This window comes from Mesoplodon mirus (assembly GCF_964341445.2).
Source record: "Mesoplodon mirus genome assembly, chromosome: 12".
NCBI classification, from domain to species: Eukaryota; Metazoa; Chordata; class Mammalia; order Artiodactyla; family Ziphiidae; genus Mesoplodon; species Mesoplodon mirus.
In genome coordinates this window covers 84,845,058-84,868,244 of record NC_138988.1, presented here as the reverse complement: position 1 = coordinate 84,868,244, position 23,187 = coordinate 84,845,058, and the positions used below count along the sequence as shown (strand labels likewise).

The following is a 23,187-nucleotide window of genomic DNA, read 5'->3' as shown; positions in this document are numbered from 1 at the left end:
CAGTGGTTAAGAATCTGCCTGCCAATGCAGGGAACATGGGTTCAAGCCCTGGTCCAGAGCAACTAAGCCCGTGTGCCACAACTACTGAGCCTGCGCTCTAGAGCCTGCCAGCCACAACTACTGAGCCCACGTGCCACAATTACTGGAGCCCACACGCCTAGAGCCCAGGATCCGCAACAAGAGAAGCCACTGCAATGAGAAGCCCATGCATGGCAACAAATAAGAGTAGCCCCTGCTCTCCACAACTAGAAAAAGCCTGCGCAAAGCAACAAAGACCCAATGCAGCCAAAAATAAATGAAAAAAAAAAAGAGAGAGAGAGGAGAGAGCAAACATACAACACGAGAGGATGGTAGAAGTTCCACATGAGGGAAAAATGATATTCTGATTTAAAAAAACAAAAATAATATCACTCTGGCTGCTCTACTGAGATGGGCTGTGGGGGAGACAGGCAGAAGCAGAGGGCTCACTTAAGAGTTTACTGCGGTATTCCAAAAGAGAGATAATGGTGTTATCAACCCATCTTAGGAGAAAGGATGAACACTGCTATATTCACAAATGGAATATTATACAGTAATGAAAATGAATTTTAACTCAACAATATGGGTATATCTTAACATATTGAGTGAAAAGAAGCAAATTCAGATTACCTATGACATGATGACTTTTAGACCAAAAACACTAAAATTAAAAGCCTATATTGTTTGGCCATGTGTATGTATCAAGCAGAACTATCTTTTCAATAAGTAAGGGGACACAAAATACAGAGGGAGACAAGAGAAAGAGTTGTAGTAAAGGTTAGGTTATTGTCAACGTTCTGGTTCTTATAGATTTGGTAATGGATTAAAGAATGTTCACAATTTAGGGTAATGCAAAGTCTTAAACCAGGCGTTACGATTAACCCCGTTTTGCATATCTGCGGTCCACCCGGGTTGGGGGACAAACCAAGGATTTGGGAAAAGTTTCCCATAAGTCCAAAGGTGAAGTTTGAGCCGCGTTCCTGCTGCGTGGGCTTCCATTTCACGGCCCCATACTGAAATGGGATGAAGTCAAGGATGAGGCCCGCATGGGAGCTGAAGAGGCAAGCTTACTACTACAAAGAGAAGAAAAGACGCCTTCTCCTTCAAAGTCTGAGGACTTCAAGACCGTAGCGAAGACGCCTGGGAAATGGAGTCCCGGCTCCTGAGGAGATCCGAAGGCTTCTGGGAAGCGCAGTCCAAAGCCGGCCCGTCTCCTTCTGCGCAGCCTCAAAAGTCTCTGTGGAAGGACGCCTTGGTGGGTATTGCAGCTCCGTCCTTCCACCGGAAGTGTCCGATCGGAACCAGCCCTGTGGGAGAGGTGAGTCCGGCTCTGGGGCCTCAGATGTCCTGCCCTTTGTCCCCTTTAAACACCCAGTCCCTATCATGTTCCCTTCGGGATTGCAGCAACCCTGTGGCGCTCTGGACCGGGACCTCAGAGGAATCCCGAGGAAAGGTGGAACTAGGTTTGGCGTTGGGAGAGCGTTCGCGCCCTCCTATTTCGGGAAAGGACAGGGGTTTCCATAGTTACCTCCGCCGCGCGTGACGTCATCGTTGAGGGCTAAGAGGGCGTGGTTGGGGGGCTGTTCGGGCATTCCTGCTTGCGGAGATTATAGGGTCACTGGTAAGAGGAGTGGCCTGACCCAGTCAGGCAAGGCGAGGAAGGCTGGCATCTGTCTTGGATCGGCTGCGTTCTGCCAGAAGAAAACTGCCCCACGGTCCGCCCCTGACTCCTGCTTCTCATGGAAGGAGTAATCTGCCTTTTCGCAGGAAAAGTGGGGACAGCCCGGCATCCTCATGAAATTTACTCACGCAGTAAATATTTAGTGAGTGTTTCCTGTGTAGCGGGGAGGCCGCGAAGCCAATATTGAAACCAATATCTCGTTCTAGAATGAGAAAGAAGACAGCAAATCAGGCAGTTGTAAGACTGGAAAGTGCCTCAATTTGAGAAACACAAGGTGCTGTGAGAGCTGTGAATCCCCTGCTCTGTGACCTCTACTGGATTTCCCCTGCCATCCCTCCGCCAACAAAACTACCCCCCCACCCCCGTCCTCCTCCTACCCCAACATACACACCCAGAACCTACCCATTCACCAGGAACCTACTCATCCAACAAGAAACCTGCACTTTACGAAACTTCCACCTTTCCCAACGTAACTAATTACTACCTACTCTCTGTTCTAATGGCATTTGTTTACATATCTGCTTAGCTATTTTTGTAACTCTGCTCCAACACAATGATTGTAAAGCACTAGATGCTCAATAAATGTTTTTTAGCTTGAGGTTAGTAAGACATTTGAAACCCAGCTTTAGGGGGTATATATCAAATCCTTGAGAACTAGATGATTTTATCTAGAGTTGTGGACTGTTTTAAGTGGATGAGAAGTGATTAAACATCTGAAGACAGAGCTTTCAGCTATATGAGGAGATAACATATGTTGTAGAATCAGCTGCTTAGCATGATAATTTAAGTTTAAGCTAGGAATTGTGGATTCTGTAGGCCTACTTTACTGTTCACCTTCCTAAGCTAAATGAGATAATGCCCATAAAGATTTAAGACACTACCTGGTAAACACTTAACACATCTAGAAAACATAACAAGAAGTGAACTTAGGTCTCTATATCAAAAGAATGTCCCAATAAATTATGAAAGATTGAGACTGATATATATACCATAGCTCTAACCCCCCATTTTCCTCCTCTATCATTGCTAAATTTTGTTCTTACTTTCACCCCCTCAAACTCTGTTTTCCAAGGTTCAATCTGAGCCTGTGATCTTCATTTCATACTCTTGGAGAATTATCCTCAATATTTATCTTTAACTGCCCTTTCCATGGATCTTATCTAAATTTGTATTTCCATTCCTAAACTCCTTTCCATTAAAATCTCTTAATATCTGTTGGAAATGTTTTTCTAAGTGGACGTCTCATCATCTAAAATACAGAATATCCAAAACACAAAGCAATTAGGAAACTCAAATTTCCTAATTTACATTTTTATCCAATAAATCAACAAATGTGGGAACTTAAGAATAAATATTAATGCATGGTCCTTAATCTCATGGAGCTCCAGTCAATTGATGAAAAAAAAAGAAAAAGAAAACAGCCAAATGACTAAAAATAATACAGGTTAATATGTGTTGCATCCACAGATGTTGTTTTAGGAACTGTAGGAACTCAGAGTAGAGTTGGTGAATTCCTTATCAGAGGTAGTGCAATTCTTAGTCACTCCAATTACACCCTGCAAGCTGGTCTCATTATCAATCTGCTGTTCTTTCCCACTTCCTCAATTCTTTGCTCTCCCTTCCTTTTTGCCTTTCTGGATCTTTCTCATCCTTTATTGTCCAGTTTAAGCCCCACCACCTGTAGGAAATATTTGCACACATACACACACATTCTTTCCTTACCTCAGAGCTATTAAGATATTCAGTGTCTCTACCATGCAATTTGTTTAGTACTTCGGCTTTCAACATTTATCAAACATTTTCAATGTGTGTGTCACGTGAAACTTGTTTTGTTATTTAAATGTTTTGCATCCATGTGTGTTTTATGTCATTTCTTTCCAACTATTTTGTAAACTCCTTGCAAACTCAAATACTATTTTTTAAATTCCTTATATCTGTACATCAGAATAGAGAATATCTAGGCATACCCAATACTAACCAGGTCAGCATCTCCAGGGGCAGGGCCAAGGAATCTGTTTCTAACAAAGTTCCCACATGACAGTTAGGCAGTGAGCTCAGCTCTGAATTCAGACTTTCTTGGAAACCACTGCCATATAACTTCTAGCCCAATGCTTTGCTGTGTTAAGATTCTTAATAATGTACATGTCTGTGCAAGAGTCAGTAGTCAGCTTGGTGAAATGTTGAGTAGAAGGACATGAAAGATTGGTACTTGTATTTTGCTATTGTACTCTGGGGCTTTACCTCTCAATTCCTTTATTCAGTTTTTCAGTCCAGACACCAGACTGACCATTCCAAAGTGCTGATAAGACTTGAGGAACTCATATCTAACAAAAAGACTAACAAAAGACTGGTGCTGGTTTATTATAATTTACTGGTGATATGATAGGCCTCAATGTCCAGGACATAGACTGAGCCATGAAACCAGAAAGGCAGAGAAGGAATTGTTGGGACAAAAGGAAACCTACCTGAGACTTTTGGGGAAGAAGCTAGTTACACTGACTGAAATTGTTAACCTCTGGCTGTCAAGAAAAGTTGCCCTATTTTATTATTTAAGAGATTTGTAAGTAATCCTAGTTCCACATTCTGAATAGATAGTTATAATATTCTAAGCTTGTATTTCCCCCACACTTTTATGAGTATAGTAGCCTCTTTATGTTTCTATCTTTTCATATTGTGGTCCATCCTAGAAATAAACAATATATCTCCACAAACAGTATTTGTCAGGCCATTCTGCTCAGAAGCTTTTGTTGGCTCCCCAGTGCCTAAAAGATAAACTCTGAATTCATGAACTTGACATTTGAAGCTTTCTTCAATAGGGGCTTTGTCTCTGTAATTTCCTTATACAAACCTACTGACATTTTGCTTTCCCACTTCTGTGTTCCTACCATTAACCAGTTGTTCAAGCTGTTCCTTGCTTGTAATTTCCTATTTCTTTCTCCCACATCCTAGTCAAATCCTATCCATTCATCAGAAGTTAGTTTTTTAATTAAGCTTCTCCTGACCATTGTAACCTACTGTGCTCTTTTCCATCTCCAACTTTATGAAGCACTTCTGTCATTTTTCTGTTTTGATGGTTATTTTCTTTATGACTAATAAATAATTTAATTGCATATGACAAGTTAACATTTAATATTGCCTTATATTTATATTGTCTTATATTTAATATTTGTAATTTAAATTATCTTATTTTTAAAATAAATTTTTAAGCTGCTTTTAGGTAGAAATTATGCAACAGTTGTATTCCACAAAACAGGTATTTCAGTGCTTTTAAGTGTATAATGAAGAATAACTATTTCTATGATGTGATATTTTGTCTTCCTAGACAGTAATAACAATTTTTTTATCCCTCAGGAGAGCTCTTTAAACTAAAAAAGGCCTTTCACAGAGCAGAAGTGGGATTCTGATCATACATTTTATCTCAAGATGACAACAGAATCAAAGAAAGCTGCAGCTCAGAACCTTCAAAAGGATGAAGGGCTTCTGATAGTGAAGATTGAAGAGGAAGATTTTGTCTGGAAGCAGGACACTTGCTTACAGAGAAGTGATCCCCTCAGGCAGGAGCTCTGCCGACAGCTGTTCAGGCAGTTCTGCTACCAGGATTCCTCAGGACCCCGCGAGGCACTGAGCCAGCTGCGAGAGCTCTGCTGTCAGTGGCTGAAGCCAGAAACCCACTCCAAGGAGCAGATCCTGGAGCTACTGGTGCTAGAGCAGTTCCTGACCATCCTGCCAGGGGATCTACAGGCTTGGGTGCATGAACATTACCCAGAGACTGGAGAGGAGGCAGTGACCATACTGGAAGATTTAGAGAGAGGCACTGATGAAGCAGTACTCCAGGTACAAAGGGGATGGGAGATCTAAGACCTCCAGGATGGGTGGAGTCCCACAAAGGGAGAAAAGGGCCTGAGATTGATATCTAGTGAGCTTTGCAGGAACTCGTAGTTCAGTATGCAGTTGTGTCTCCTTCCCTCTCTGTTTGGTACCATACTACCTTTTATAATTGAGTCAGACTTAATTCTTCCTTCCCCAGTTTTATATTATTGAGTTGGCCAAAAAGTTTGTTCAATCCGAACAAACTTTTTGGCCAACCCAATACTACAGGAGGCTCTCTTTGGTTTTGGAAGATGTTTAATTCCAACAGGGATTCTCTCATAAGCTCAAATGTACTTTGTTTTTCTCAGATTCCAGTCTGTGGACATGGACAAGAACTATTCAGGAGAAATGTGGCACCTCCTGGACCACCACTTAGTGTCCAGTTCCAGCCAGTGAACACCAAGGTCCTTCATGGTTCTTCAGAACCCCAACTCCTACTGGACCGTGGTAAGGGACAATACTCTCTGTGGTGCACGTCCCTGAAGAACTGGGACAGTGAACCTCCCTTCTCATATTAGTCTTCATAACTGCAGATGGTCCTTTCCTTTATTACTTCATGAGAAATCGAGAACTTTTTTCTTGTGTGTCATTGGCCAACCAGAAAAAGAGAGAGAAAACTTTGTTTCTTATCCAAAATGTCTCCTTTTTTTCATTTGTTCTTTATCCATAATATTTCTAAAACATGGATGTTTTCATGTTATGAGCAAGTTAAAGGAAAGAAAATGAATGAGTTGAGATCTCAGGGAATGAGAAAAGAAGCAAAAGGGAAAGAAACACATACACAGAAACAAAACATGTCCATAGAGAAGCACGTACAATGATAGAGAAAAAGAGGCAAATATGTGATGATATACTCAGAAATAGAATATAATTCACAGATACGTAGAACAAGATCCATATTGTTGCCTTTTTTTAAATTTTACTTTTGGTTTTACAAAGCTCTTTTATGTTTTTATAGAAAGTTGGCCATACTTGCACTGACTACTTCCATAGAATCCTCATTGCTGTTCGAAAACTCATTGTTTAAAAAGTTCATGGACTCAATATCACTTTACGTGTATATGGTCCCAAAAATAAACCCAAGAGTAAATTACAGTAATTTTTTTTAATTACCCAAATTCTGCTTTCAAGTTTGCTCTGGAAACATTTCCGTTCACCCCACCTAAAATTGTAAATTTTCCCACCCTAAGACCAGCACTGCCTAACCCCCTTTACTGCCTAGCTTATTCTAGACAAAGGACACCCTATAACAAAGAGGGGCTGCTTGATTCCAGCATAATATAGAGTCATGAGCACAGTATATGGCTGATGAGCTAGAAGGTAGGAATTTTGAGGACTAGATCATAGTCCTGGAAACCAGTCTGAAGAGCTCAGGTGTGTCGTAGAAGAGATTAAGGGTTTCTGAGTTAGGGTGTAAGAGGATGACAGGGTTTTTTGTTGTTATTGTTGTTGTTGTTTTATTTTTGGCTGCATTGGGTCTTTGTTGCTGTGCGTGGGGTTTCTCTAGTTGCAGCGAGCTGGGGCTACTCTTTGTTGCGGTGCACGGGCTTCTAATTGCGGTGGCTTCTCTGGTTGTGGAGCGTGGGCTCTAGGTGCGTGGGCTTCAGTAGCTGTGGCACATGGGCTCAGTAGTTGTGGCTCGCGGGCTCTAGAGCACAGGCTCAGTAGTTGTGGTGCACGGGCTTCAGTAGCTGTGGCACATGGGCTCAGTAGTTGTGGCTCGCGGGCTCTAGAGCACAGGCTCAGTAGTTGTAGTGCACGGACTTAGTTGCTCCGCAGCATGTGGGATCTTCCCGAACAAGGGCTGGAACCCACGTCGCCTGCATTGGCAGGTGGATTCTTAACCACTGCACCACTAGGGAAGTCCCAGGATGACTGGGTTTAATGACAATTAGTCTGGTAAGGGTATTTAGGATGACTGGGAAGAAGAATAGCTCAGAGTCAGAACAGCAAGGAGGCTGTTACAGTTATCTAAACAGGAAGCAGTGAGATTCTATAGTAACAGAAATGTAAAGAAAGGGAGGTATATAGGGGACATTTAGCAGAAATGACAGAATTTGATTATCCATGAATGATGAAGAAGAAATGGAAGGGTGGATTGGATGGATAGATGGATGGAGGTTTCTCCCACCACATACATACCTCAGAGTCATTATAACTTTACTTTTCTCAATGCATCTATGTCCTCATCTGCTCTCTTTGAGATGGTGCCTCCCTTTCATCCTCTAAGCCTAACACTAGAAATATCATAGACCCAAAGTTCCTCAAGAGCCCTCTCAGTCACATTGCATAGTCCTTCTACTTACTTTGTTCCCCACCCCCATTCTTGCTGGTGGTGATCCTCTTCCTAATCTTTTCTGTTGTATCTGCTCATCCTCGGATGTCTGTTTCCTCTCTCTGCCAACCACTGCATAAATTATGTGCTTTTACCAATTTTTCTTTCTTTTGTATCCTCATCCATCAGTCCTCTCATTCCAAAGGCCACACATTTTTATAGTGGCCAAATGAAGTACCAATAGATAACCATCTTGCGTGTACCTCAAAGTTTTATTGTCTATCAGCTCAGCAAACAGGTATTTACCCCTTTATTTTTTCATCATTATTTTAGACAATGAGAGTGAAAACAGTGGATCCATGCCAGAGCTGGAAATTTATGAGAGAATGGAATCGCAGAGAATTATATCAGGAAGAATTTCAGGATTTGTGTCAGAAGGACCTGCTGAGCCTCAAGACATCTGTAAGTCTACAGGCAGGTTAAAGAGACAACAGGAAAAAGAATCAGGGGAGTCTCAAAAACCATCATCAGCTCAGGATGGAGGTTTTAGTAAAATTCTCACCCACAAAAATACACTTACAGGTGAAATAATAAGCCATGATGGTTGTGAGAGAAGCTTAAATCTGAACTCAAATGAATTTTCACACCAGAAATCTTGTAAAAACAGTACCTATGACCAAAGTTTCAAATGGAATTCAGATTTTATTAAGCATCAAAGAATTTATGCTGGAGAAAAAATTCACCAATATGGAAAATCTCTCAAGAGCCCAAACCTTATTAAACATGCAGCAGTTTTCAGTGGAGAGAAAATCCATCAGTGTAATGAATGTGGGAAAGCTTTCAGACACAGCTCAAAGCTTATTAGGCATCAGAGAATCCACACTGGAGAGAGACCTTATGAATGTAATGAGTGTGGGAAAGGCTTTGGGGGGAGCTCAGATCTTACTAGACACCAGAGGATTCACACTGGGGAAAGACCCTTTGAATGCAAAGAATGTGGGAGAGCATTCAGCCTGAACTCACATCTTATCCTGCATCAGAGAATTCACACCAGAGAGAAACCCTATGAATGTAGTGAATGTGGGAAAACCTTCAGAGTGAGCTCACACCTTATTCGACACCTGAGAATCCACACTGGAGAGAAACCCTATGAATGCAGTGAGTGTGGGAGAGCCTTCAGTCAGAGCTCACACCTTAGTCAACATCAGAGAATTCACAAGAGGGAAAGCCTATTAATGTAAAGAACTTAAATTCATAAGGAAACAGCAAAACGTGAAAAACATTGAATAAAAAATAAATACTGGGTGAGATGAATGACTGTAAGACCAATGTCTCTTTATTCTCTCTCTCATTCTCAGTTTTCTGTTCTGCATATGATCTTCACCTGTATGTGTCTGCTTTCTGTGAGACAGTGGATGTACCTCTTCCATCAAACCAAATCAAACCAAAATCAAACCAAAATAGCAGAATTTGGGGGAGGCTAATAAATGGGTTAGTCTACGGCAATGAAAATAGAAAAAGAGGACGCTCTTGGGAAATAACCATGATTACAGTGTGGGGGGAAGAAGATTCAGGTAAAGAGACTGATCATCAACTCTAGTTAATGATTCTCCACAAGAGGAGGTAGGCTAAGCCTAGGAATGGAATAGCTTGAGCAAGGTACTGCAGAACAGTTCTTTTGGAAGATTCCTTTAAAGAATGAAGACACAGCACAACTACATTAGACAGTCACGTCAAACAAGAGGACATATGCAGTGGTGGCATTCCAGTATGTAAGCCAAAATCTGTGTTCAGAGGTCATGCCAGGAAGTGAACAACTGGAAGAGCATTTAAAGCAAGAGGCCATAATCCAGAGATTCAAATAAGACAGGAGGGGAATAGAAGCAAATTAGGCAAGAGCTAGGGTTAGAGGTAAGGAAAGGTGTTCAAATTGAAATAAACCTTAGAATTTGGAGGAGATACACAGTAGTATAACTGGGATTATACTGCCACGTATGCTGTGAGGCTTTTGGCACCCTCCTGGGGTAGGTGGATAGAGAGTGTAGTTCTGGGGAGCTCTCTTGACAGAAATAGGGTTCTCTGGCTACTGACAATTGTGGAAGAGGGCTGAAGGAATTAGTACTAAAAATATAGGTCCTGAAACTTTATTTCATTGCTGCTGGCTGCTATTCTCTCAAAAAAAAGACCTAGAGGAAAAAAAATAAAATAAAATAAAAATTAAAAAAAAAAAAAAGATCTAGAGGAGAGTGTAGAAAGGGTAGGTATCTGAGAGAAGAGTGGAGAGGAATCTGCAACAAGTTGGAACTCTACCAATGATTTCAGGATATAAAGGTGAATCCTGCTCTACTTGTTTTACCTTTTAGATGAGGCACATTTGAACTAATATGAGAAATAAAAACATATTTAAGGCCTAAATATTCTATAGTATATAATGCTTTTATATGAAAACTCTGGCTAGAAACAGAACTTCCATATGAGAAGTATAATCTAATGAACAAAATTTTCCACTAAGAGGCTTTATAAAAAAAAAAGTCTTAGCATTTATTTTTCAATGACCTTGAACTAGAAACGTCCTGATAGGATCTAAATAACCCAATATTTGTTTTACGGTAATGTTGAACCCATAGTTTATTTTTACAGGCACTGTGCTGATAAAACCTGTCTCATGATTGTACAAGTGCTGTTATTTTTACCATTTTATTTTATTTTATTTCCCATTTTATAGTTGAGAAAACTGAGCTGTAAAGTATCTGGCACAAGAACACATAGTAAATGGTGGAAGCGGGATATAAGCACACATACTATTCCAGTGCCCTAGTTCTTAACCTTAACCTTGACTATGTCACTAACAGTATGACAACAGGATATAAAATTAGAAAAGACGGGGCTTCCCTGGTGGCACAGTGGTTGAGAGTCCGCCTGCCGATGCAGGGCACATGGGTTCGTACCCCGGTCCGGGAAGATCCTACATGCCGCAGAGCGGCTGGGCCCGTGAGCCATGGCCGCTGAGCCTGCGCATCCGGAGCCTGTGCTCCGCAACGGGAGAGGCCACAAGAGTGAAAGGCCCGCGTACTGCAAAAAAAAAAAAAAAAAAAAAAAAACCTATTCCTGACTGATCTCATAAAAGTTATCTTTATTTAAACCTATTTGTATTTTCATCATGTGTAATTTCATAGTCTAACCTCTACTGTACGTTTAGTGCTTGCTCTGTAAAGTAAACTTACTCTTTTGTCTTAAAATTACCTTTTCTGACTCCCCTGGATCACCTAAAGCCATTCTGTACCCTCTTTCCTATTCCCTTATAATAGAAGCTACATCATCTACCTGATCTTTCAGACTCACCTAAGCCTTGTTTGTTTGGGTTTTTTCCTTTAGTCCCTGTAATCTTAAAGGGTCAGAAATGATTCTAAAATATCTCCTAGATCTGTCCTCTTCAGTATTACCTCCTCAACTGAAGAAGGGCCCTTCTTCAATTTACCAGTTACCTGGAAGTCCTGCCATTTACAACAATATGGATGGATCTTGAGGGCATTATGCTAAGCGAGGTATATCAGACAGAGAAAGAAAAACACTGCATGATATCATTTATAATTGGAATCTAAAAAAACTGAACTCATAGAAACAGAGTAGAATGATTGTTACCAGGGGCTGCAGGTGGGGGAACTGGGGAGATGTTTGTCAGAGGGTACAAACTTGTAGTTAGAAGGTGAATAAGTTCTAGGGATCTAATGCACAGCATTGTGATTATAGTTAGCAATACTGTATTATATACCTGAAAGTTGCTAAGAAGCTAGATCTTAAATGTGCTCATCACAAAAAAAGATGAGATAATTATGTGAAGTGATGGAGGTATTAGCTAACACTAAGGTAGTAATCACATTGCAATATATGTGTATCAAATCCAAATGTATGCCTTAAACTCACACAATGTTGTCAATTATATCTGAATTTTTTAAAAAGACAAACACAAAAGTATTTTTTAAATGTCTGTATCTTGAAATGGATTCACTCTGACATGAAACATGTTTTCCCAAATCCCACTATTCATATGTCATGATTATTAGCTTTTAGATTAATAATAAATAAATGAAATTTTATTTTATTTATTTATTTTTTCGCTGCACCATGCAGCTTGTGGGATCTTAGTTCCCCTACCAGGGATCAAACCCAGGCCCACTGCAGTGAAAGTGCTGAGTCCTAACCTAACCACTGGACTGCCAGGGAATTCCCATAAATGAAATTTTAAATTCATGCTATACCAAAAAATTGGATTTAAAAATGACTCTTCCTTTATTCTTTTCATTTTAAAGCAACATTTCTCAGTCTCAAACGTAACTTCTTCTTATAGACCCAAGTTTTGTTTTGTTTCCTGAAATTTAAAAAAAGTCTTAAAATATTAGAGCCCATCTTTCCCATCTGAAGGCACTGCTCTTCCATATTTTTTAAAGAACGAATATTTGGTTGGAAAGACGTCAACGTTTATGTCTTCTGAATGTGAAATTTTTATAAAGGCATAATAACAAATGCTCTGAAATATATAACTTAGGAAAAAATTTTGGTTTATATTCTGAAAACACAGTTGTAACCTGTTTCTTAAGTGATATTTGTAAGTTTTTTTTTTTTAATATTTATTTATTTATTTGGATGTGCCAGGTCTTAGTTGCGGCCCGCGGGATCTTCGTTGTCACGTGCGGGATCTTTAGTTGTGGCATGTGGGATCTGGTTCCCTGACCAGGGATGGAACCCAGGCCCCCTGCACTGGGAGCACAGAGTCTTAACCACTGGACCACCAGGGAGGTCTCTGTAAGGTTTTAATATATTTTTTATTTGTGTGTATTTCTTTATTTAAAATGTCATACTTTTTCTGTTCGTCCATTTTGCTTTGGCAGAGCCAATACTCACCTGTACTACAACATTCTTAGACCAGCACAGGAATGCATGTATTCAAGATGCCTTCCACATGATACCTTCTTTTATCCTCATAATATCCTTACTCACCACAGTTACAAGGTTTTTTTCTCCAATATGGTTTCTCCTGTGCTTGATAAGATTTGGATTCCAGCTGAAATTTTTCCCACATTTATCTCCTGTTTGTTTGAAGGCTTCTCCACAGTTGCCTCCCTTGTAAGGTTCCCCACTGAGTCTGCTAGATGTGTAGTGCTAGCTTCAAATATGTGTGACTTATGCAGTCACACAGTGCCTAGCACTCAGAAGTGTCCTGCTTTCAGAAGGTCAAGAGCTTGGTTTAATGCCCTGTTGTCACAGTCTTGAAATTCTTAACTTTATCTTTCAAACTGTGTTTTGTAAGTGAAGTAAAATAGGACGATAGAGCATGTGCCTGAGCAGAGGATATGCCCCCATTCACGTGTAGCATTTGTAATCCCTCATGAGCACAAAATTCCAGTGGACCCACAATTCATGAAGAGTTCAGCAAGATGCAAAGTGAGTATGAAGTGGAGCAGAATAGGCTACCCAAAAATGTGCCACTTTGGAATGTGGATTATTTTGAGTTGAAAACTATCAAGACCCAGCAGACTCAGGAAAACTTTTACCTCTCCCTTAACTACCGGAAATAATTTAGACTGGGGGCCTGTGCTGGAAAACGAGCTATTAACAGAGATAACTTTTTTCATTTAAAAGACGTATCTGCATGGCAGGGCAAACATCTAATTACCAAACATCTGCTCTTCTTATCATCCTGTTAATTACCCTCCTCCCCTTTGAAGCCCCAGACCCCTATCCCATTCATTAGCTCAGGATGGCATGTAAGCCTCTCTTATCTTCAGGGCTCCTAGACATAAAAAATTAAATTTGTTTTTCTTCTGATAATCTGTTTTATGTCAATTTAATTATAAGACCAACCAAAGAACCTAGAAAGGTAGAAGGAAAATTTTTCTTCGCCAACACCTGCTTCCCACTCCACTTACCAACTTAAAAAGCCTACAGAGTAGAAGTGTCCTTTACAAGCTACAGACCATCAGTTGTTAAATTTTTCCAGAAGACTCTATTCTCTACCTGGGGTTCTAATTTTCCTAGAGAAAACTTTTTTGGTGTCCGAGCCCTGCAGCAGTCTCATTTTTTAATGTCAATACACACGATAAGCCTGGAAATTGTCATTTTACCTTGAGCAGTGGTGGTCTCTCTCACTGTGGCCACGCTGTAGGGATCCCAGGACAGGTCTTGGTCACACATGCGTGGGGTGCATCCTGTCCCTGGGCTGTGCAAACTTGGGCAGGTCACTTAAGCTTTTTGCGTGTTTCCGGGTTGTAAGTAGAACACACAGCACCGCACCCATCATAGCGTGCCTTACGCCTCCTCCTTTCCCTTCCTCTCCTTGTGGGTAATTTATGATCCAGACGGAGCGACTGTACTGATGGGAACACTGCGGACACATTCTGGTTGCGCGGTGTGCCTGCCTGGTAAATACATTCAGGTTGACGGAGGTCGGGATGGAGTGGGGGATGCTGTCCAGGGAGGCAGGTTGGCAGGGAGAGGAAGAGGACGCGGGGTCGGTGAACTGGAATTAGAGAAGTGATGCTCGGAGGGCAAGCGCGCCTAGGAAGGTCCCCGCCCGCTGCCCCGCGCGGGGGGTGGGGCGCGGAGGGACTCAACGACGCGGAGCTGGCGCTCGGACCCTCTTTTTAAGATGAGGCGAGTTATAAATCAAAACCCTATAGGCCTAGGCGTCCTGATGTGCAGACCTCGCTACAGGCACGGGGCGCTCGGCCAAGCCAAACGGCTCGGACCTTCCCGAAGCCGCCGGAAGCGCAGGAGCAGGGCTGGGCCGGGTTCGCGGACGCACTTCCGCCGCCGGCAGGTCTGGGGCTCCGAGGGGCTGGGTAGGTCCGGGGGGTCACCTTCCCCGGGCGCTGGTAAGACTGGCAGGAAGACGGCCCCGCGTCGGGGCCCGGGACCCCCAGGTCGGCTGGGCGCGGGTGGGAGGAGCCACCTCCTTGGTCAGTCGGCGCTGGAAGTGCCCGCGGAGACCCCGCAGCAGCCGGCCCAGCTGGCGGCCGGCGCCCCAGAACTTTTCTAAGACCCGCACTCCTGGGTTACTGGTTGCTAACACGAGTAGTTCTATTCTGACCACCCGTTTGTCCAACGTGTCCGCCTACTCCCGGAAGCCTTTTGTGGTCTGCCAGGTCCTTGTGGCTTGAAGGACACAGACAGCCGACACCTCCTGAGCCTTGGGCTCGTGGTTGGTCACAATGATGTGCCAGTGCGGTAAATGAGAACGGGGTTTGTAGTCTAGCCGGTTAACTCACTATATTGTCTTACTCTTTCGAAGATCCAAACCAGTGGAAGACATGTGTAAGCGGCTCCATGTCCTTTATCATGAATGATTCCTAAAACAATCTTTCTCCAAGCCCAGTCTAGAATCCCCTAAATTAACCTTTAGGGCCGGGAAGGTGAAGGTGTTTTGGAAAGTTGCCCATTGAGTAACAGATGCCAGGCGCAGAGAAGGCACTAGAGGGCCTCCTTGCATCGTCCTATATTCTGTGCCCGGAAACCTAGAAGTGTACCTGACTGAGCTCGAGGCGTGATCCCTGGAGCCAGCACCTGAATGACCAATTCACAGTGGTAATTGCATCCCTCTAACTGAGGTCTTACTAAGTGCCAGGCACTGAATTTAATTGATTCTCAAAATAACCGTATGTAATAACGTCTGCCGTTTAGTTAATCGCACTGTAAGATTATTTTCCTGGTTTTGTAATTGTGCTGTGGTTATGTAAGATGTTAACTAGGGGAAGCTGGGTGAAGGTTATAGGGATTGTTCTGTACCTTTTTTCTGGCAATTTTCTATAAGTTTAAAATTATTTCAAAATAAAACGTTTAAAAACCTCTACGATATTTTTACAGAGGGGAAAACAAGTTTAGAGATGTTAAGCCACCACACATAAGAAAAGAGGATTCAAGCCCAGGTCTTTTGGAATCCACAGCCCGTGCCCTTAACCACTGCCTGCCATGCTAATTAGTTGGTAATCCACATTTCTGCAAACCCGTAGGCCCTGCTTATGTCTGTTGCTACATGGAAAACTGAAGCCACCTACCCCCACACAGCCTACTACCTACACTAACATAATTTGACTGTTCAACTCTCTTCCCTAAATGTAACTCCGCTATTCCACTTCTTTAGCAACATACCTTTACTATTACAGGAAATTCTTGCCCTAGAAAGTAAAAGTTGCCGATAATTATATTTGTTTCAAGAACTTGCCCCTCAATCCATTTATGTGAACATCAAACTCTTCAACTTTCAATGGATAGGATCTAGACATTTTGTAACCGTCAACTCAAATTCTGCACCTTGCTGTGCCCATCAGTCCTAAACTATTGTATCATGATCCTTGCCCAATCCTTATCCTGCTTTGAAAGATCTGCCTTAAGCCCCCAAAACCTCATAAATATCCTGACTTTGCCTTCTTCCCTGGGAGACGCTACTAAGACTCTGTCAAGTAGTGCTCTCTAAGAATAAACTTGGGTTGGCCTTATCAACTGATTGTTTTGGTGTTATTTGGAGGAAGCAAGGATCCAACAATATTCCCAGAATTGTCAAAAATGCAGTCTCCTGACAAACTTCCCTTCTCCTACTTGAAAAAAGGTTTGAATTGCCTTGAACTTTTATTTTTTTTAATTTTCTTTATTAAATTCTCTTTAATTTGGGATTGAGCCTCCTTTTTCTTCTAAAACAGAAAGATTAGACTTAGTGTGTGAGCTCAAATATTGAATCAGCCTTCATATACATATCTTTCTAACTATGGTTTCTGTAACCTTAGGAGTGTGCCCTAAAGGATAACACGTATCAGCAATCCTCCTCTTGGCCCATTGGAGTGGGAATGGCTGCTGTTTTCCTTCCAGATGTTCCTGAAGAGCCAAAAGGGCTCTTTGAACTAACTAACAAAAAAGGGCCTGGGCTTCCCTGGTGGCGCAGTGGTTGAGAGTCCGCCTGCCGATGCAGGGGACGTGGGTTCGTGCCCCGGCCCAGGAAGATCCCACATGCCGCGGAGCAGCTGGGCTCGTGAGCCATGGCCGCTGAGCCTGCGCGTCCGGAGCCTGTGCTCCGCAACGGGAGAGGCCACAACAGTGAGAGGCCCGCGTACCGCAAAAAAAGGCGTGCTGTGGGTCAGAGATCTGGCACAAAAGGGAGCAGTCAAAACAACCTGGAGTTATTCTGCCAGCGCTTCCAACATTCCTGCTACAAGGAGACTCCTGGGCCCCATGAGGCCTTGAGCCAGCTCTGGGTGTTCTGCTGTGAGTGGTTAAGGCCTGAGATACACACCGGGGAGCAGATGTTAGACTTGCTGGTGCTGGAGCAGTTCCTGACCATCCTGCCTGAGGAGCTCCAGGACTGGGTACAGGATCCTCAACCAGAGAGTGGGGAGGAGGTGGTAGCTATGCTGGAAGATCTGGAGAGGGAGCTGGATGAATCAGGCCAACAGGTAGGAAAGGGCCCTGTGCTCAGCGGAGGGATAGTTGGGAGTGAGCTTCCAAGCTGGTCCTTTGTGGGGTCTCTGGGTATCATTTACTCTGTGGGCCCTTCAGATGCCTAAATGAGCTTGCTTGTCCTCAGGTTTCAACCCAGGCCTGTGCACAGGAAGTGCTTTCTGAGACATCGGTACCTCTGGATCCAGCTAAGAAAGCAACATATCTCCAGCCTCAACCCATGGAGATCCAGCATAAGGGTGAATCTCAGGACCCTCTACATCAACAGGATTGTAGTTAGTATTGACACTTAGGTCCTATGGCTCCCCTGGAGACCTTAGAATCATTCATCATTCAGCAGATGTATACTGAGTACTTATTATCTACCAGGCACTGAGCAAGGCACTAGGTGTAATAAACAAAGTGGACATGATCTTTGTTTTCATGGAGCTTACAATAGTCTGACGACAGAGGCATTAAACAAACAACCACACAAATAAATATGCCGTGATAGATTGTATATGGGGGGAGAAGGATGACAGAGAAGGTCTCTTTGAGGAAATAACATGGTAACTGAATCCTAAAAGTAGAGTAGGAATTAACCAAGTGAATAATAGAGGGGAAAGCATTCCAGGCCAAAAGAGCATGTGCAAAAACAAGTGTGAAAGAAATTGGTGGGTTTGAAAGATGGCCAGTGTGACTGGAACGTGGAGAGACAGGCAGAGTAGCAGAGAGAAGATGGTCAGGAACCAGAAAATGGGGGCTTTGTGGGTCCTGTTAAGAAGTCAGTAAATCTTTACTTTTCACTGTGTGTAAGCCTAGCTCTGGGTTCTCTGAGGATCCCTGCCCTAAAGGGGTTGAGTATCCATAAAAAGATAGCTGTTGATTTGAGACAGTGAATGGTTATGGCCAAATTGGAGATCATGGTTCTTAGGAGAAGAAATCTACTTCTTCAGGCCCTGGTGGTAGCAGAATGACTAGGATTTGAACTGGGTCATAAAAAAAAAGGGGTAGCATTTCACTGGGCAGAGAACATCAGGAAGGCTGTTGCTCATACTCACTCCTCTTCTAGCTCTCTCTGTCCTGCTACCCTGTTCTTCAGCTCTTTAGTGGAGATTTCTAGTTATTTAGCCCATTTTTTTCCTCCCAGTGCTTCTTTCCTTCCCTGTCCTATCAGAACCATGACATATTTGGGTTTTGCTAATATGCTCAACATTCTCCCAGCCACCCTCACTGCACTGCCACACACATCACCACCCTGTTGGATTCATAAAACACCACCTGTGACCATACCTTCTCCACTCGCCTGCCAAACCAACTCAGAGCTATTCTTCAAGACGCACCTCAGCTGTCGCCTCCTTCAGGAAGCCTTTCTTGATACTTTCCTACATGTTTGAGTGATGTGATACCTCTTGTGCATACCTCTGGCACAGCAGTTAGCATATTGTATTTCCACTTCACTTGTCTGAAGCTCCTTCTGTTGATTACAGTTGGTCATTCTTAGGAACAAGTTTCTTTTTTAAATGTGAAATGGACATTTTCTTTAATAGTAAGATGTTAGTTAAGTTTTCTGACATGTTTTATCAATTTCTGAGGCACCATTCTTGTATGCCAGCACCTTTCCTCTGGATTCACTCTTGTTGAAGTTCATCCTTTAATAATTATTTTATTGAGTCATTTGTTGAGACATGGATGGATCTAGAGACTGTCATACAGAGTGAAGTAAGTCAGAAAGAGAAAAACAAATATTGTATATTAACGCATGTATGTGGAACCTAGAAAAATGGTACAGATGAACCGGTTTGCAGGGCAAAAATAGAGACACAGATGTAGAGAACAAACGTATGGACACCAAGGGGGGAAAGCCATGGGGGTGTGTGTGATGAATTGGGAGATTGGGATTGACATGTATACACTGATGTGTATAAAATGGATGACTAATAAAAACCTGCTGTATAAAAAATAAAATAAAATAAAATTCAAAAATTAAAATAATAATAATTTTAGCAAGATTCTTTGGGTAGTAGACTTAGTCTTTGCATCTCGGAAAATACCCTTATTTTTCCCTCCCTCCTTTTTAATCAAAAAAGCAGCTAAGAAATGGAAAGATGGGGATAAACTCTACGAGAGGAGGAAAGCGAAGAGAAGTTAAGGAGAAAAGGGAAAGACCAGAGATGCCAGAAAAACAAACTTCAAACAGGAAATGGAAACAAAATTAGTGAAAACATAATAAATGACAAAGCAACCTTTAAAGAAACATGAAGGGGAGGTTGAGGGTTTTTAGAGGCTAGAGCCCATGTTTTGATTGTTAACCTCCCAGTGACTTCAGAGTTAAAAATCAACCCTTTATTTCTATGCCATGTAGGCCAAATCCCTCATATGAAAGATCCTAACCCAAACCTGAGTTCACTACTCTAAACACCACTCAGGATCCTGGTCCTGCATGGGTCTCAGTGTTGAGACCCAGGACGCCCCTCTTTACCACTCTAAGCCTCAACTTGTTGAACTCTGCTCAGCCTGAACTCTACCTTCTTAGCAAAACCAAACAAGCAGAAGGATTCTCCTGAGGAGCAATAATATATTCTTGGCCTCTCTCTGCGAGGCATGTGGCTTGCCTGTTCCACTAAAGAGGAAAAAGCATGATGTTGTGAGATAGTAATATCCATTATAAATTAAATAATGATATACGCAAAAGGAAAAGCCCTTTTCAAAGTATAACAGTAATAGCTACCGTCTCTTGAACCCGTGTCCCAGACACTATACCAAGCACCTTATTATCAATATATATCTCATGTAAACTTTCCATCTCTTCTATAAGCACTATTTATTATATCTCAATGTCTACATATAATTTATTCTTATGAAAAGCTTGTAATAAAATGAAAAGTTTTTAGTACATTAAAATGTTAAATAGCCTGTTAAAGTGCTTTTAGAATAAAATCACACAACTGTGTAAAACAGATTAAAAATATCAAAAAGTGGAAGGGAATGACAACAACATGTCAAGAGTGACTGTATTTAGGTGATGAAAATGGAACGATTCTCTTCTTTTCTTTCTACTTGTCTTATATTCCAAATGGAAAAGTTAGAATTTATCCTACACATGTAATAAATACTTAAAAAAATTAAAATGCTACAGAATTTTCTGAGTCTTTCTGGAGATGATTCTTTGATAGTTTTTTCAATTATTTCCTTTAGGATTGGTTTATTTAGACTTTTCTACTTCTTGAATGAATTTCGGAACTAATGGTTTTATCCCAGAAAACCATCAATTTCATTAAGATTTTTAAAAATTTTGGTAGCATACTTACCTCCTCATCTGCTATTATTTGTCATTGATAACTTAATTTTCTTCTCTCACTTGGATTTACCATAGGTTTGTTGTTTTTATGGGCTCATTTACAAAGATTTCATTCTTGGATTTATTTATTAATGTGACTTTTTCTATTTTTAATTCATTTACTTTTATTTTTCTTTTCTAACCTTTTCCTTGGGGATTTCTTTCTCATTCTTTTTCTGATTTCTTGAGTTGAATTCTTAGTTCATTTATTTTCTCTCTGTTGAAATAATGAAAGCAAGTGAGTGTATACATCTACCAAGTGCTGATATTTTTTTAAATTGTCCACTAGTGTTTTTTCTGCGTTTTTGTTTTGCTTTGCTTTGTTTGTTGGTAGTTTTGGAAGATATAACTAGAGGGGGAGAAGGGAGGACTCTCCTTGTCATACATAGACTGTCTGCTTATGCCTTAGTAGAGAGGTCAGAGAGGCTTTATCCAAGTAGAGGAAGGACATACCTAAGCCAAGGGCAGAGGCAGGATTTTAACAGGATCTGTGACAGTGGTGGGAAGCCTCACTTTGTCTGGTGTTCAACTACTCGAGTTACCACAGCTGGTGCTCCAAGGCGCTGGTGTGTTAATTCTCTGAAGTTGACGAGTGACTGAAGCCAGGGGTACCTGAAGAATACTCTGGGCTACTCAGTAAGTTCACGGCCTCTAGCAAGGTTTGTGTTTGAAAACCTGATAAGAGAATTTGATACAACAAGGCACTAAATAAGAAGGAAGAAACATGCTGATAGTGCACCGTGCACTAAAGGGGGAACAGGAAATAGTTAAGCATTTTCTAGATTTTTTACTTGCTCAGTTGGCTATGAGGGACATATTATGCCAGTCAAGGGAAAAGGCTTTGGCTTTCCATCATGTAATTCTAATGAAAGAAGAACAGGGGTTATCCTTTGTCTAAATGTTTCTCCCCAGAGAGGAGAGTTTTCTAAAGCTTACATGAAAGTCACTCATTTCTACGCTTTCTAAATGTTCCACCCAGGTTTATTTGATCACTTATATTTGCCCGAAGCACAGGGAAGTTAGATCTGATTTTCATCTTAAAGGAGTTATACTCTTTTACAGGATGACTTGTCAGGCAAAGAATTTCAGAGAGAGAAAAGAGATATTGATAGCATTCTCCAAACAGGAAAATTGTTTGTAAGTTGTGAAGAATAAATAGGGTTTAAAAGCAATTGTCTTTTTCTATTTACACCGGTATTAAGTTTTTATAAAAAAATTAAACCTTAACAGAAATATATAATGTATAAAATGCAAGTTCTCTGTAAGTTTACCCCAAGTGGTAATCACTGAGAACACATTTAAGATGATTATTTTACAAAAATGATCATATCATACTGTTTTGTAACTTACTTTTTTTACTCAATATGTCTTTGGCATCTTATAGTTTTTAGTTTTAAAAATGATGGGGTATAAGGGCTTCCCTGGTGGCACAGTGGTTAAGAATCTGCCTGCCAATGCAGGAGACATGGGTTTGAGCCCTGGTCCAGGAAAATCCCACAGGCCGCGGAACAGCTAAGCCCGTGTGCCACAACTACTGAGCCTGCACTCTAGAGCCCATGAGCCACAACTACTGAAGCCTGCACACCTAGAGCCTGTGCTCCCAACAAGAGAAGCCACCACAGTGAGAAGCCTGCACATCAGAACGAAGAGTAGCCCCCGCTCACCGCAACATGAGAAAAGCCCACGTGCAGCAATGAAGACCCAGTGCAGCCAAATAAATAAAATAAAATTTTTTTAAAGTGAATGGGTATATAGAAATTTAAATTCCCAAATGCTGGATATTCAAGTTTCCCAATTTAAATTAAAAATGTCTCTTTGTACACATGTTCAAACATTTGTATAAGTATTTTATATGGATAATTCAAAGAAGCTAAGTTGCTGGATCAAGGAGTACAGACATATTAATTTTAAGATGTCTTCCAAAAATACACAACTAACAGTGCCTCTATTTCCACACACTTTCTAATATTGAATATTATCGATTTTTTGTCTTTAGTAATTGAAAAGATTTTAAAAATCTCATTATTGTTTTAATGTAAATTCTTTAAGTAGTAAATTTGAATACTTTTTAACAGTCATTTTTGTCTGTCAATATTTGTGTTCTATAAATGCCGACTTAGGTCCTTTGTCAATTTTTCTACTGGCCTGTTCACGTTTTTCTTTTCTTTTTTTTTCAAGAGATCTTTGCTTATTAGGAAAATTAGCCCTGTGTCTTTGAGATGTGTGGTATATTTTACTCTGAGCTTATATTTTAGGTGGTTTTTTTTTTCATTCAAAAATCCTAAACTTTTCCATCACCAGTTCCGTTTATCTTTCTCTTCATGGCTTTTCAGTTATGTCTTCAGGGTTTTTTATGTCACACTTAGAAAGTCCCTCCCCACTCCAAGGTAGCAATAGCTTCACACTTACAAGTTTATTTTTAACACAGCAGCCAGAAAAATCTTTTCAATGCCTAAGTCTGATCATGCTACTCCTCTGCTCAGAAATTCTGAATGGCTTTTCATCTTGGAGTACAAAACAGTATCCTCGCACTCACGCAAGACCCTCATCTCTCTCTCTCTCTACTCCCAACACCCTTTT

At 41.3% G+C, this 23,187-nt stretch overlaps 1 protein-coding gene and 1 long non-coding RNA gene across 4 annotated transcripts; both read left to right on the top strand.

Moving 5' to 3' along the window:
- The first annotated feature begins 728 nt into the window (after positions 1–728).
- ZNF165 (zinc finger protein 165) lies at positions 729–11,870 on the top strand. Of its 2 annotated transcripts, none has more exons than XM_082638073.1 (4): positions 729–1,336; positions 5,051–5,533; positions 5,878–6,016; positions 8,178–11,870. In XM_082638073.1, the coding sequence occupies exons 2-4, from the start codon at positions 5,123–5,125 to the stop codon at positions 9,083–9,085; spliced, it is 1,458 nt and encodes a 485-aa protein (XP_082494199.1). In that variant the 5' UTR covers positions 729–1,336; positions 5,051–5,122; the 3' UTR covers positions 9,086–11,870. The 2 variants fall into 2 exon arrangements, with proteins under 2 accessions (XP_082494199.1, XP_082494200.1); XM_082638074.1 differs by lacking the exon at positions 729–1,336 and adding an exon at positions 2,130–2,168.
- Positions 11,871–14,487: 2,617 nt separating this feature from the next.
- On the top strand, positions 14,488–20,326 carry LOC309813315. Of its 2 annotated transcripts, none has more exons than XR_014295482.1 (3): positions 14,488–14,716; positions 16,622–17,284; positions 17,416–20,326. It is a non-coding gene; the product is annotated as an uncharacterized lncRNA (long non-coding RNA). The 2 variants fall into 2 exon arrangements; XR_014295483.1 differs by having other exon boundaries at positions 14,488–15,425.
- Positions 20,327–23,187: the final 2,861 nt, after the last annotated feature.